Consider the following 15,856-nt stretch of genomic DNA (forward strand, 5'->3'; position numbering starts at 1 on the left):
ACGCTAACATGTTCAGAAGGTGCACCTGCAGGTCCATCTTGTCTGAGTGATAAGCTAGGGCAGCTGCCGAGGTTTGGAGAGTTTGCAGTAACTGGGACCAAAGTTCAGTGAGGTCAATTGAGGATGAGGTTGCCTGGGCAGCGGGTTTTTGAGGTTCGTTTGAAAAAAACGATAGATCTAGGGGGGAGAGAATAACATTTTCTCCCAACACGTCTGAGTTCCCCGTTTGGTCGCCTTGGTCGGCCTTTTCTAATAGAATTTTGGGGTTGAGGTTATTGGACAGGGATGAAATACAACTTCAGGGATCAGGATACTTGCACTCTTATTTTGGCTGTCAAGTAAAGTTACAGTTGGGAATTTTGATGTTGATGGAGAAAACGGACTTGAGTTCTGAGCGGACTGAGCAGTTGGCGAACTGGCTTCTTTGAAAACGGGGGTTTGGGAAAGGACCTGTTCAATCTCATCTGACTGATGGTCCAAGAAGAGCTGTCCTGATGGTGAAGGCAGTTGACTATCTTCAGGGGCGAGAGTCCGTTGTCGCTGAAGAACACAATGGCGAACATAATAGTGAAAAACTTTCGCCTTCATTGACAGCCACGTGAATCATGGGCTGGATCAGCATTTGATTCAAGGTGGTAACTGTTTTCGTAGGGAGGGGAACCTGGGACAGTTCTGCTGGACTGTAATTTTTCTTCGAAGACTGCAGTGGTGCTAGGCTCCTAAAATAGTCCCTTAATGAAAGTTTAGTCGATGGGTTTGAAGGGGCTATTATGCCCAGTTTTGGCACCTTATTTCTCCAGTGTTCCTCCGCTGTAGCCATCCCCCCTGCAGCGGGGTGTGGCAAGTGGGTATTAGCTAATTGCTCTTGTGCTGAAGGCTACCAGGGTTTGAGGTTGTGTCCTAAATCAGGGTCAAATCCTATATGTGAATTCACGAAAGGTTGTGGATGTGGTTGTAATTGCTCGAGGGATTCGGCCAATGCTTTCGGGCAGTTGGAGGAGCCACATTTGCGTTTTTTTTATTTACGTGCTTTGTAGGTGCTTTTCTCACCCGCCCCTATCTCATGCTTAAGGTGTATAGCCAGAGGGGAGTCCAGCAGGGTTCCTGAGAGTTCAACTGTAAAAAGGGTTGATGCAGCAAAAAGGAGGAGCTGAGATAATTAAGGGCTGTTTAAATCAATTTGCAGACAAAAGTATAGCTCCGTTGGTTGTCGCAGAGGCCGCCGCACCCTCCCGCAGGGGGGGGGGGAGGCTTAGAGGCCGGCGCCATAACCCACGCGGTGCCCCAGCAGTGGGGAAACTGGTTTTGGGCGCCTTAAAGCGCCCAGAAAACCAGCGGAAGTCGAGGGCGCCCCAGCCCGGTCCGACCGGAAATGACCCTTGACCTGGTCACCCCTAAGGGGCGGCCAATGGTCACTCCGGCCTCTTTCGAACCCCCCAATCAGGGGGGGTCACCAGAATCCCCGATGGAGGTTTTCAGGGGATTTAAGGCGCCGCCTCTCCCAGCAAGGACACAACTTAGGCGAGGAGCTGGGAGAGCGGCGCGACAACGCAGCAACTGCAGAAGGACCACAGCGGGAAGGCGAAGCCCTGTCGGTGAGCACCGGGGCTCGGAGGAAGCGAGGAGCCAACAGCCGGTTGTGCGCCGAGACCTCTCCCCACCTCGTCAACAACAGCCTCTCAGCGCGCAGTAGGGCCGCTGGGGAAACAGAAGTGCAGCGGTACGGGAGCACGAAGCCTCTCTCCGGCCTCACGAGTTTCTTTGGCGCCAAGGGACTCGGCCCGACAGCAGAGACCAGAGCAGGTCCCACAGCCGAGAAGCGTCAAGAGCAACGTGAGCATCGAGATAGCGCGCACTGGGGCCGCTACAAACTCCGAAGACGACCCTCGCGGTCAGAAAGGTCGGGGTAGACCCGAAGCAGGCATCGGGGAGTGGTTGAGCGCTGCACCCGCTCTCCGGTGCCGCCAGAAGGCGCGGCGTGTGCCCGTCGCAGCAATCCCCCACCCCCCCAGAGGGGAAATTGCGGGCAGAGACCTTACTTGATCCCCCCCCCATCCGGTTCAGGGCACCTGATTCTCCCCGCTCGAGCGGTGTGAGCGAAGTGAGCCCGCACGGACTCAGCTGTTCCAGCCGCGACCACGTGGCCCCGGAAGCAAGCGGGCAGAGTGCGGCCCTGCCGGATCTAACTCATCGGGCGGGACGCGAAGCTCAGAGCCCTGTTAAAGCCCACGCTTTGGGCGGTGCACCACTAAACGGCCTGACGCAGTCTCAGAGGCACACAGCCATGGCAGAAGGCCAGCCCGAGGAGGTGGCCGAACTGCTGAAGAGGATACGCGAAGTATCGGCTATCCACGGAGACGACTGGCTGCAGCCTCATCTGGGCCAAGGGAAAGCCAGCAGACCGGAGGACCTGGCAGACGAGGTAGCCGGCCCTTCATCACCTAAGAAGCGCAAATGCACGCCACAGAAGAAGGCATCCAAGAGGAACCCACCGAGGAAAGAGCGCCAGCGAGCCCCCGCGCCACGACCGGACGCTGAAGAACGGTTTGAGGCGACCGGCAGCACAGCGAATGGTGAGCATATCAGTAGCATTGTAAAAGAATGCTTGAAATCATTGGCGCCAGCATGGTTTAATGGCTCAGTACAGGGGTCAGGGGGGCCCAGGCAGCAGCGCGCAGAGGAGGCGGCAGGCATGCCATGGCATATGGTCGACCCAGGGTGGGCGCGCCAGGTGAGGGTACAGGAACAAATGGGGCTATCAGCGCAGGGCGAGCAAGTTTCCCCAGTGTCTGGTTGGGGGTATGGGACCACGGCAGGCAGCCCAGCGTTAGAAGGGCTAGTCACTGACCCTTACAGCAGGCCATCCCCCGGTCCGGCGTCATTGACAACAAAGGCCACCGGCCTAGCTTGCCTCATACCCCTGGCGGTTAAGGAAAGAATATGGCGCAAGGAATTTATAGACATATTCTCCCTGCTTGAGATACAACTCGAGGGCCTGGACCTCACCACGTGTGACAGGAGTACTGCGTAGGTACGGCTTCATCCCCGTATCATACGCAGATGATACTCAGCTCCTCTTTCCTTTTAAAACTCTTTCCGCTGAGGTTAGGAACTCTTTTTCTTCAGGTATGAAGGAAGTGGCAAAATGGATGTCTACCAACTATCTCCAATGTAATGTCAGCAAAACGGAGGTCATGTTGTTTGGGGAGGCTAAAATACTATGGACTCCGGAATGGTGGCCATCAGAATTAGGAGCAGTCCCTGAACCTAAACAGGTCGTGAAGAATCTGGGAATTCGGTTTGATCACGGCCTGTCATTAAAACAACATACAAGCTACATTTCAGGGATATGTTTCCATACCATCAGTCTGCTCCGCAAAGTCTTCCCACTTCTACCCGACTCTGTTAGAAAAACACTGGTTCAAGCACTGATCCTTAGTCGGATCGATTACTGCAATGGCTTGTTGCTCTCTGCAAACGAAGGAGTGTTGGCTAAGTTACAAGTCATTCAGAACACGGCAGCTCGCCTTGTTCAGAATGCTCCCCCGAGAACTGCCTCTAAGCCCCTCCTTGAACAACTTCATTGGCTCCCAATTCGACAAAGAGCCAAATTCAAAATTTGCTGCCTGATCCATAAGTGCTTGAATGGACAGGTGCCGGTTTATCTGGAGCGGAAATTTGTTCCTTACATTCCAGCACGATCCCTTAGATCAAGTAATGATCTCCTCCTCGTGGTCCCTCGCGTTAAAAAATTCAGACACGGAGGTAGAGCTTTGTCCATCACTGGTCCCAAGCTGTAGAATAAACTCCCTCTGTATTTAAGACGATGTAAGGAACATTTTACATTCCGGAAATTTTTAAAAACCATCTTGTTTAAAAATGAAATCTAAATTCCATCTCCATACCACGCCCGCTGTCTTAACGGTTCCAAAAAGCGCAGAGATACTCCAGTTGGAGTGGATTCAAGCGCTATATAAACCAATAAATAAATAAATAAATAAATAAATAAAGAGGATGACAGGAAGGAAAGGCGCGGCGCCAGAAGGGAGCGTAATTTTGAAAACTGGCGTGACGCTTTCAGAATTATGGCTTGTATTATAGTGGAGAAGTTCCCCCGCTGCGCGGCAGATTTATGATTATATGAGGCCAATATCGACCTGGCGCAGAGGCAGTTCCCCGGGGATGCGTGGCTGGAATATGATAAAGGTTTTAGGCTGAAGATGCAGAGGCACCCTGAGATGGAGTGGAACGAGGAGGATGTCTCAGGTTTTATTCACAAAATGCTCGCAGCCAAAGAAGTTAAATCTTAGGCTAGTAGAAGAGACCAGTCCTTTCGGAGTTCCTACCAGAAGGGAAGGGGCAGGTCGTATCATAAACAGAGCACAGGGAGCTCCCACTCACCAAACAAGGCCAAAGCTATATGTTGGAGATATGACGCAGGGGATTGCACATGGGGATCTTCATGTAAATTTCAACATGCATGCTCTAGCTGTGGGGGCAGGCACCCGGCGGTTTCCTGCAAAGGGGGCAAGCGCGAGTCTAAGGGAGACAAAAAAGAGAAAAGCAAGAAGCACTAGCCGCAAGGCAAGTAGAGGGGGGAGCTTGGCAGACATTTGAGAGTGCCAGCTGGCCAGATCCCCTATTAACACACAACAGCTGCGCAGATTGGCAAACAAATACCCAAACAGAGCAGACGCCAGGGTGCTGGTAGAAGGCTTTGAGGAGGGATTTCGCATTCCATTTGAGGGTTCCTTACCACTGGGGGGGGGGGGCAAACAACCGAAAATCAGCGATACAGCACCCTGAGGTCGTGGGAGCCAAAATAACTAAAGAAAAAGCGTTGGGCAGGATTGAGGGCCCTCTCCCAAAAGAACTGCACAGGGGCATAGTGGTCTCTGCCCTGGGGGTGGTTCCAAAGAAGGAACAGGGCCAATTTAGGTTAATACACCACCTATCATTTCCTGAAGGGTCATCGGTGAACGACGGAATCACGCCTGAAGCCTGCACAGTAGGATACGCGTCAGTAGACGACGCAATTGAGTTAGTAAAGGCAACAGGGAAGGGAGCCCTCATGGCCAAGGCAGACATCGAATCTGCATTCCGTTTGCTGCCCGTCCACCCCTCCAGTTTTCACTTACTGGGCTTCCAGTGGGAGGGAGACCTGTTCATTGATAAGGCAATGCCCATGGGCTGCGCTATATCATGCGCATACTTTGAGCAGTTCGCCACTTTTTTGGAGTGGGCCCTCCATGACTGCCATCAGGAAGGCGGCAAACTGCATTACCTAGATGACTTCCTGTTCACGGGGCCAGCAGGGTCCCACGTGTGTGATAGCACGCTAGCAGCCTTTGAGGGGCTGGCCAGGTCCCTGGGGGTCCCCCTAGCATCGGATAAAACGACGGGCCCAACCACGAGACTCACTTTTTTAGGCATAGAACTGGACTCCATCGCGGGGACGGCCAAGCTGCCCGCAAACAAGGTTATGGAATTCTGGGAAGATGTGACCAAATTGCGGGGCCGGAGCAAAGCCACCATCCGCGACATCCAAAGGGTGATCGGTAAACTGAACTTTGCAGCTAGGGTGATCCCCGCCGCCAGGGTATTCTCCAGGCGCTTGACTCAGCTGACATCAGGCGTCACCCACAGAGACCACCACATCCGGTTGAGTACAGGGGTAAAACAGGACCTGCGTATGTGGGAGGAGTTCCTAAAAGATTTCAACGGGGTGCTGATCTGGAGAGAGGGATGGGTGACGGCCAAACAGATATCCCTTTTCACTGACGCAGCCGGGAGCCTGGGCTTCGGGGCAATCCTAGGGAAACTATGGTGTACAAGCCAGTGGCCAGACAGGTGGCATGCACAGGGGGTCACCAAGAATATCACATTCCTTGAGCCTTTCCCGATGATAGTGGCTCTGACAATCTGGAAACAGGAAATAAAAAACATGAAGCTAACCTTATGGTCAGACAACAAGGGGGTAGTACAGGCCATTAACAGAGGCGCAGCGAGATGCCCTGACACACTGAGACTAATGCGTCAGTTGATTAAATTACAGCTGGAAGGGAACCTGGAGCTGAAGGCTCGCCACGTGCCAGGGGCAGAGAACATGGCAGCGGATGCACTATCACGGTCCCAGATGAAGCGATTCAGGGAGCTGGTCCCTGGGGCAGAAAAGGAGATGACCCCTTTCCCAACATCCCTGTGGGACCTGGGGGGTAGACCTATCCAGACTGGTAGGACACTCGCTCACCCCAGAAGCTACCAGGAGATACAAGAGGTGCGCAAGCACAGTAATGAGAGTAGGGGGCATAAGCTCACTCGATGACAAGGCAGGGACGGGAACAGCAGTAGAGATGTTCGTACAATGGGCATTCAGCGCAAAGAAAACGAGGTCATGGGCACAGGCCTATTTGTCCGCCATTGCCCACTTTGCCAAGCTCCACACAGGGAAAGATCCCACGGCCTCTCTATATCTAAAGACAGCCCTGAAGGGTTGGAGGAGAGTGGAGGGGACGAAGACAGACAGCAGGCGCCCCATTGACTTTGGGAAGTTGGGCCAGCTCCTGGGTGCGTTAGTAGGAATCATGGTAGACAACTACGAATTACTGCTATTTAGGGCTGCATTTACCATGGCTTTCTTTGGCGCTTTCCACATCAGCGAGTTAGTGGCGCCCAACAAGACGGACCCGGCGCAGCAGTGCCTGCAGGCTAGGGACATCAAACCATTGGAAAGGGCTGTAGAGATCACATTGAGGCAGTCCAAGACGGATAGGGCTCGAAAAGGGGTTTCGATACGACTCCATTGTATCCCAGAAGCTGGGCTCTGTGCGGTGTGCTGGCTATTCAAGTACATGGTGGCCCGCCCGGCGGGCGAGGGCCCCCTCTTCAAGCACCAGGATGGCAGGAACCTTAGTAGGTTTCAATTCACGGCCGTGATGCGCCAGGGCCTCCGGAAGGCCGGTTTTCACCCGGCGGCTTTTGCCCCGCATTCTTTCAGGATCGGCGCGGCAACCACGGCATCGCAGCATGGCATGCCGGAGGACAGGATCCAGGCCGTGGGCAGATGGCGATCCAGGGCCTACAAGTCATATGTACGCCCTCATCTAATATAAAAAAAAAAAAAGAAATAAAAAAAAAAGAAAAGAGAAAGAAGGGGGGGGGGGAGACAGTCACTTTGGGATGCCGCACGACTGGGTGCTGAGGGGCCACCCCGCCTCTCCCTCCTACACATCCTCACACTACAAAAAAAAAACACAAAAAAAAAACCCTGGTGCGCAGCAAGCCACCGTAACTGAATTCTCTCTCTCACCAGGGGGACGCCCGCGTCTGGTTTGGGTGGTGGGACATTCATTCGTGTCCAGAATGGAGTCTTAGTGGCGGCAGTCGGGGCACAAATCAGCGAACAGACCCAAAGCGACGTACATCCGTTGGATAGGGCGACTAGGAATGAGATGGGAGCAGCTCCTGCCAACTCTCGACAGCCTCCTGGCAGACTCGGCGTGGCATCCGGACGTCCTCATCGTTCACCTCGGCGACAACGACCTAACGCGGCTCGGGCGCAAGGCGGTGGGGCAGGCCATCCAAAGGGATCTCATCAAGGCGACAACATGGCTGGGCCCCACGACAGTGGTCTGGTCGGAAATGATCAGCAGGAAGCACTGGAGAGGCGCTGACTCCGACAAAGCGGTAGATAATGCAAGGAGAAAATTGAACACCGCGATGCACAAGTTTTGCTCCACCAATGGCCTGGAATCGATCAGGCACGGCCTCATTCACCCGGGACGCCCGGAGCTTTATGGGCAGGACGGGGTCCACCTCTCTGACAGAGGGATGAAAGTGTTCTGGGACAACCTGTGGGGAGCAATGGCGCTGGCAGGTTGCAGATAAAAAAAAAAATTTTTAAAAGGTGAAGGGAAGCCACGAACCCGGGGCTGGGGGGGAGCCGCAGAAAGACGTGAGCCTCCCTGCGGCGTGGCGGAAATCCTACAATGGTTGGCTAAGGAAACACACCGGCGGGCGGTGTGTAGGACGAGGGCCACTCACTTTTGGATGCCGCACGGCAGGGTGACGTGGCCACACTAAGGAGGGGAGTACCAGGAGGAGACGGCACTCGCGGCCCAGACCCGGCCGGACGGCAGGGCGCAAATGGTAGCGAGCTGGGGACCTAACTCCAGAGAGAAAAGCTCCCCTCCACGACACGCAGAAGGCGTGCGCGACCAACCACGGGAACACCAAGGACTGACAAGGAACTGGTTTGGTACAGTGCCATTTACGAACTGAGGAATACACAAAAGACCCTGACACCTGTGCTCACATGAGGGTGTCATGAAGTATATTTGACATGTATGATTTATGAGTACAGTTCGTAAATGAGAAGTTGTATAACCAGTATGTGGTCCTTGTTAATATGTGTTTTAATATTAATAAAACTGTGGCCAACAACGACCATTACGAATAACCGGTACTGTTGGCTGACTTCATTGGTAAGAGGGGTAACGGGCATCCAGGGAAGGAGGAGCCGGGAAGTGGCTGTTGGGTACCCACGGAATGGGCACGTGCGGGGGTTATCGCAGAGGCCGCCGCACCCTCCCGCAAGGGGGGGGAGGCTTAGAGGCCGGCGCCATAACCCACGCGGTGCCCCAGCAGTGGGGAAACTGGGTTTGGGCGCCTTAAAGCGCCCAGAAAACCAGCGGAAGTCGAGGGCGCCCCAGCCCGCTCCGGCCGGAAATGACCCTTGACCTGGTCACCCCTAAGGGGCGGCCAATGGTCACTCCGGCCTCTTTCGAACCCCCCAATCAGGGGGGGTCACCAGAATCCCCGATGGAGGTTTTCAGGGGATTTAAGGCGCCGCCTCTCCCAGCAAGGACACAACTTTGGCGAGGAGCTGGGAGAGCGGCGCGACAACGCAGCAACTGCAGACCCACCCTCCCACACCTAAGGAGCAGCGAAGTCGCAGGGCTGAAGATGGCAGGGGCGTTTGCGGAAATCCTACAATGGTTGGCTAAGGAAACACACCGGCGGGCGGTGTGTAGGACGAGGGCCACTCACTTTTGGATGACGCACGGCAGGGTGACGTGGCCACACCAAGGAGGGGAGTACCAGGAGGAGACGGCACTCGCGGCCCAGACCCGGCCGGACGGCAGGGCGCAAATGGTAGCGAGCTGGGGACCTAACTCCAGAGAGAAAAGCTCCCCTCCACGACACGCAGAAGGCGTGCGCGACCAACCACGGGAACACCAAGGACTGACAAGGAACTGGTTTGGTACAGTGCCATTTACGAACTGAGGAATACACAAAAGACCCTGACACCTTTGCTCACACGAGGGTGTCATGAAGTATATTTGACATGTATGATTTATGAGTACAGTTCGTAAATGAGAAGTTGCATAACCAGTATGTGGTCCTTGTTAATATGTGTTTTAATATTAATAAAACTGCGGCCAACAACGACCATTACGAATAACCGGTACTGTTGGCTGACTTCATTGGTAAGAGGGGTAACGGGCATCCAGGGAAGGAGGAGCCGGGGAGTGGCTGTTGGGTACCCACGGAATGGGCACGTGCGGGGGTTATCGCGGGACTGTAGGCTGTGTAGACTGTGGCCGTAGGCTGGGTGGGCTGTGTGGCTGTAGGCTGGTTGGCAACTGTGGGCGGCTGAAGCGTGTGAGGCAGATTCAAGGTGTGGCAAGCGGGGCTCACAAGGCAATTGCAGGCTTCAGGCTGCACCTGATCTAACAGGCCACCACTGCAGGTTGCCAGGGGCTCTCACTTAATGCAGCCGCCGGCTAAAGGGCAGCAGCGCTTGCCCTTCAGCCCTTTTACGAGCGGTCTGCTGCGGTGGCACCAACGCTGCAGACCATATCCTCTAGCCGCTAAATGGTTATCCACTTTGGAGAAGCCAAACAGTGCCGGGCAGCGGAGGAGCGGGGCAAGGGAGGCTAGAGCGGGGGAGGTGAACTGCTACTCCCGTGGCGCCAGGTCCAAGACCCCAGTCCAGACACCAAGCCTGCTGCTAATGGCTTTGACTCTTTTCTCACCGCTTTGCTCCGGCCGTATCACTCCCGCTGCCTTCTCCTTCATGGTCGCGGTTTGCTGATTGCCGACCTCAGGTGGCCTCGAGGCCTGCGGCTGCAGCAACCTCTCCTCTCCTCGGCGCTGGCGTGCTGGCTGGCGCTTCACCAGTAAAACCAGAGCAAGACCTTGCTTGCTGCTTGAAAAAGTTCACTCATTCGATTTCAGTTACCTTGTCCGGCTCCGGCTGCTCAGCTTGACAGCGGGGCAAAACAAGAGATGAAGCACTGTGATGCGACGGAGAACGCTCTTCTCAGCCACCGGGGTCAGACCCAGAAGACGTTGAAGTTAGTGTGTTCATCGGGAGAGAAACAAAACCAAGCACGCTGTTGTGCGGGGTCCTCCCGCCGTGTGTCGCAGCCAAGGCAGTGTATGAGCTAGAGATGTCAGCTACCGGGAGCAGCGTTTCCACATTCGGCATTTTCAGCCGGTGGTAGAGCAGTTCGACGTTTCAGCCATTCCCGGCATCTTTCCCTGCCGTCAGCTGCGGAGCATGGATGCGTTCAGCGTGAACAGTCTGGAGTTCAGAACAATCACATAGGTTAACCATGTCAGATCTTGCGTGTACCAAGCAGAGGCTAATTGCCTGAGTCAGCTTTAATTTTTGGGGAAAGAGGGGCTCCCTTGTGACCAGGCAGCCGGTCAGGAGTCATGCTGACCTAGCTAATGCTGTCCCCCCTCAAAGGCAATTTATCCTTCTTGGCAGAACGATACCTGACAAAAGCAAACAAGAAGTGTCAGAGGCGCGCGGACGTCTCTTTGGTTTTGGACTCAGGCGGGAAAGAGCAGAAAGCAACACATACTCCCTACAGTTTCCGATAGAAATTAATGCATGGGTTACCGAGCCATGCGGTGTTTCACATACCATAGTTGCAGATGGAGGTGGCCTTCCATTGTGCTCGGAGGGTGCGGGGAGGGCTCATAACGCAAAACAGAAGGGGAAGCAAAACGGGCAGAAAGCAACATTTAAAACAAGCAGCGATGGGCCAAATGCATCAATAAAGGAAAAAAAAGTTCTCCCAAGCAAGAGATAAAGAAGGCAAATGTAAGTACACTGAGCCAGTGCTCCTCAGCCTTGAAAGGAAGTGAGGTATTGGCTGCGGGAATGAGACAGGAGGCAGAAAAGAAGAGCAACGCTGGAGTGAACCAATCGTATGCAGGAGGCGGAAATAGAGTACTTTTATTGATTACAGAAGGTCTTGCAGACTTCGCAATGCGCGCCGACAAGGCTGGACCTAAAAATGAGCATAGGAGCTATGAATGAAGGGACAAAGATTACATGAGTTAGGTATGAGAAAAACTGCAGTAGGTAACACAGGAGTGAGTACACCAGCTAGCAATAGGCCCATGCTGTATGTGAGCACAGGAGCGATGAGTGAGTACATGAACCAGCTAGAAGTGTGCCCCAGAGCCACATATAATGCAAATACAAGTTACTGTCCCTAACTCAACATGTACAAGACTGAAGTATTCTTCTTTGGGAAGAAAACTAATGGTGGCTATGAAAAAACGAATGGTGGCCCACGGACCACTCCCACAACTCTAGGCTTCTTCCTGGACAGCACCCTACCTATGAATAAAACAGGTAAACACAGTCTCATCCGCTTGCTTTTACACCCTATGCATGCGACTCAAGATCTTCAGGTGGCTCCCAGTCAACACCCGAAGCGCTGTCACGCAGGCTCTTGTCACCAGCAGGCTGGACTACAGGAACACACTCTACGAAGGAATCATCGCACACCTCCTGAAGAGACTAAAGACAATACAAAACTCAGCGGCAAGACTCATCCTCAACCCCTCCAGAGAGACCCGCATCACACCGCACCTCAAGAAACACAACTGGCTCCCGATCCAGAAGAAATGCCAGTTCAAGATGTTGACCCATGAATACAAAGCCCTGCACAAGGAAGGACTAGCATTCATCGACAATCTCACGACCTTCCACCAACCGACCAGACACCTAAGATCTGCCTTCCGCTTCTTCGCAGACACGCCCCTGATCTGCCAGAACTACAGGGGAGGACGTTCATTCTCTCACCTGGCAGCCATAGCTTGGAACGACCTTCCCCTGCACCTCAGGACCGCTTATTCGCTCTGGGAATTCAGAAAGGGACTCAAGTCCTGGCTGTTCGAATGAATAACCACCTAGTATTAGTCAGCTACTCCAGCGCCTTGAGAGACTCACAGGTGATTTGATGTGCTCTATAAATCCCTGATTGATTGATTGACAAACCCTTAGACCCCTCAAGACATCACATAGTTGTCTCCTTTGCCCATCCCAACAGGCTTGTACTCACTGGTGAGGCGTTGTTAAAATGAACATAGCATTCAGAGCCCTGGTCAGTGGCGTAACATTAACCAGCACAGCCCCCGCGGTGAGTGAGGGGGCACAAACCACAGAAGGCCCCACCAGCACAGTACACTGACTGGGCCTGGAACCAAGAGGGCTGGTCTGGCCGTATCAGGTACTTGGCATTTTTCCGGTGGGCCGGAAGAGTGAGGGCCGGTTTTGGAGCGGTGTGGGACATTTTTGCTACTGAGGGCCAGTTTTGCAGAAGGGCTGCAATATTGATCCCCTGTTACAAAAGGAGCTGCAGTGTTTCCCATAAGCACATCCCCATGCTCCTGGGGCTGGTCCGACTCAAATGCCTCAGCCGGTTTGCGTTCTCCGTCAGGCTGTGGGGACCAAAGTGGTATGTGGTGGGCCGGGGCACTCCATGTACTTTGCGGGGACCCCTCAAGTTTCATTATGCCACTGGCCCTGGTTGCTTTCTAAAAAGGGGCTGTCTTCATGAACTTCAGACCAAGCAATGCATGGGTACTAAGTAGGGTTGCCACCTTTTCCAAAGAAAAAGAACAGTCATTGGTTCGCGTTTCAAGTTTCTGCATAGATCCAGCCATTGTACTTAAAAAGAACTGTAAGTAAAATCTTCTGTTTACATGTTTAACATGGCCTTTCTGTCTTTGTTTACTTTATCAGTTAGGGTACATTAGGGCAGTACTAAAACACATTTTAAAGTGTTTTCTTCTTACTCAATTACTGTGTTAGTAAGGGGAAGAATACCAGGTTTAGTCGATTTTCCTAATATTTGTACCCACTAGAACATTAAAATACTGGTCATATCGGCAACAACCACTAGCCAGGTGGCAACCCTAGAAAGGGCAAGCAAGGTTAATGTCTTCTATCACTGACTACCCTTTAATTGGTTGGCGTCCTTTAATTGGTTGGCGTCCTTGGAGAGCGCGCTGGAGGTGTGAGGTCCGAGTCACTCACGACTCAGGCGCTCAAACGGGCTCTGGGGACACGCGCGAGGTCGTGACTGACCTCTGTGTTTGGGTAAAGTGCGGAGTGAAGAGGAAGCAGAAGGACGGCGTTTAAACCAGCGAGGGCGAGAGAATTACACAAGTGCGTCGGTTTGGGGAAGTGTCTCCGTCGCTGCTTCCAGCTTCACTTCCTCTGCAGGCCCAGTCAGGCACGGCCGAGGCAGTGATTCTTAAAGCCCCTCTGCTGAGAGGGGAGAGAGCCAGCCCCTGCGCCGCTGTGGTCTGTGTGAGTCCGCCGCCTCCCTAAGACTCACACCTCGCGGTGAGCTCGGGAGCAGAGTGTCTGTCACGGCCTGAGACCCCAGCAACCACCAAGAGCCGTCTCCCACGCGTCACTGGAGACCCCAACAAGACCTTCCCCCGACGGACCCACCGGAGCACCGACCAAGGCCCGCCTCGGACAGGGAGACCCGAGCAACCAGCGAGAACCGCCTCTGAGGGGAGACCACTGACCACCCTGCGGAGAGGGAGACCCGAGAGCACACCGGGACCAAACCCTGCACTTCAGAGCGAGACCCTGAGTGTTCACCAAGACCCGCCTCAGAGGGAGACCCTGAACATCCGACACGGACTATTCGTTAACGCCTGCGTCAGGGAGGGGGGAGCTGCCTTCAAGAGGGAGACCCAGAGTATCCCCTACGTTCTCCGAGGGCGATACACACAGGCCTTCGGTTAACCATGTCGTTGGCTGAGACCATTCGGCTCTGGGCCGAGGGGGTGTCTGCCGCAGACAGGAAGGACTGGGCTAAGGCGCTGGAGGCCTTTGAATCTGTGCAGGACCCCCACTCGAAAATATGCTTCAATATTGGATGCATCCACCTGATCCTCGAGGACCTTAACTTGGCTGAAGAGGTGAGTGAGTGCTGCCTCCGGAGACTGTCCCATCGCATTCTGCAGGGAGGTCCCAAGATGAGAGACGGGCAACAGAGAGGGTGGGAGAGAGAAGGGGTCAGAGAGTGCAAAAGAGGGAGGGACACGGGGAAAGCAAAGGACAAAAAGTAGGTTTGAGAGATAGAAAAAGAGAGCGAGAAGGGGCCAAAGCAGGAGAGAGCAAGAGAATGGGATAGACAAAGCAGAGAAAAAGAAACATAGCCAGAGAGGGCAGGCGAAAGAGACACAGAAAAAGAACAGACAAGAGAGAGATGGAGAAAAACAGAAGGAGACAAATGAGAAACGAGAGGGCAAGTGAAAGGCAGAGTTTGCAAGAGAAATATATATATATATATATATATATATATATATATATATATATATATATATATATATATATATATATTGGGAGAGAAAGTGTCAGAAGGCGAAAGTAGAGAGACAAAGTAAGACAGACAGCGAGAGAAAATGAGAACAAGAGCTAGAATGAGTGAGGTGAGATAGATAAGAGGAGAGAGGAAGACCGAGAGAGAGAAAAGATAGAAGAGTTAGAAAAAGGGGGTTGAGAGTTAAAAGAATGAAGGAGCGAAATACGGGAGAGAAAGGTAGAGAGCGAAATAAAAAGAAAGATGCACAGAGGGAAAGGGAGTCGGACTGCGAGAGAAAGACAGAAAGAAACAGGGAGACAGACAAGGGGAATGGGAGATAGAAGTGTGTATAGGTGTAAGCAGGTGTGTGATCTGGAGAGGGAGAGAACAAGAGATAAGGTGCAAGACAAAGAGGAGTAAAGCTAGATGATATGGGAAAGAAAGGGGCAAGTAAGAACAAGTGAAAGGGGAGTTAGGAACACAGACAACAGAGAGAGAGATACAAGAAAATAAACGAAAGCAAAGACATACCTCAGAGAGAGACGTGACCTGGGACAAGAGATAAGGGCAGGACCATCATTGTCACAGGCTGAACAAGAATAAGAGCAACAGAGAGAAGACATGAGACACAGGCGGGCACAATACACGTAGACACTGGACTGGGCTGAGGGAAAACAGGAGAAATAGCACAGACGCCGAGACATTGAAAGATGCTAGTAGGTACAAACTCACCCGAGAGAGAGGCTGAGAGAGGCACAGAGAAAGGCATTGAAAGAGACAGTGAAGATCCAATGAGACATCCGCTGGCCCATCACAGGTACAGAATACTGTAGATCGAGGGGAGCAAGAAAAAAGGCCAGGGCAGACGGGCATCAATGGTACAGACCGCAGAGAATGAGGGAGACATACAAAGGAAGCGGATTTACCCTAGAACAAACGGTAGATACAGAAAGAGAGAGGGACAGCCATGCAGAGATGGGGGCGTGCTGCAGTGCACCCCAGGCCTTACTGCCACGATAAATTATTAGCCCAAAATATATCGTACCAACTTTTATTAATGACCTGTGCGGCTGGTGCTCTTTGCTGCCATGTTGCTCATTTGCAGACTGCCTTTCAGTGCTACCAGCAACAGGCAGAGAGAGCTCGAGAGGGCGGTTTGACCCCTGCGGAAGGCAGGGCCGTCAGTGGTCGAGTGTTAATGGAGGAACAGCAGACTGGTGTGC

General features: G+C 53.2%; 1 protein-coding gene across 2 annotated transcripts in view; it reads left to right on the top strand.

Moving 5' to 3' along the window:
- Positions 1 to 13,530: 13,530 nt before the first annotated feature.
- The window catches only part of NCF2 (neutrophil cytosolic factor 2), a 97,233-nt gene continuing 94,907 nt past the window's right edge, over positions 13,531 to 15,856 (top strand). The window contains exon 1 of one of the 2 annotated variants that reach the window (XM_078643095.1): positions 13,531 to 14,247. In XM_078643095.1, coding sequence (XP_078499221.1) covers positions 14,074 to 14,247 — 174 coding nt within the window. In that variant the 5' untranslated portion in view covers positions 13,531 to 14,073. Of the gene's footprint in view, positions 14,248 to 15,331; positions 15,451 to 15,856 lie in introns of those variants that run through there. The other variant, XM_078643105.1, reaches the window with a different exon arrangement.

The sequence above is a fragment of the Lissotriton helveticus genome, chromosome 1_1 (assembly GCF_964261635.1).
Source record: "Lissotriton helveticus chromosome 1_1, aLisHel1.1, whole genome shotgun sequence".
Taxonomy (NCBI): Eukaryota; Metazoa; Chordata; class Amphibia; order Caudata; family Salamandridae; genus Lissotriton; species Lissotriton helveticus.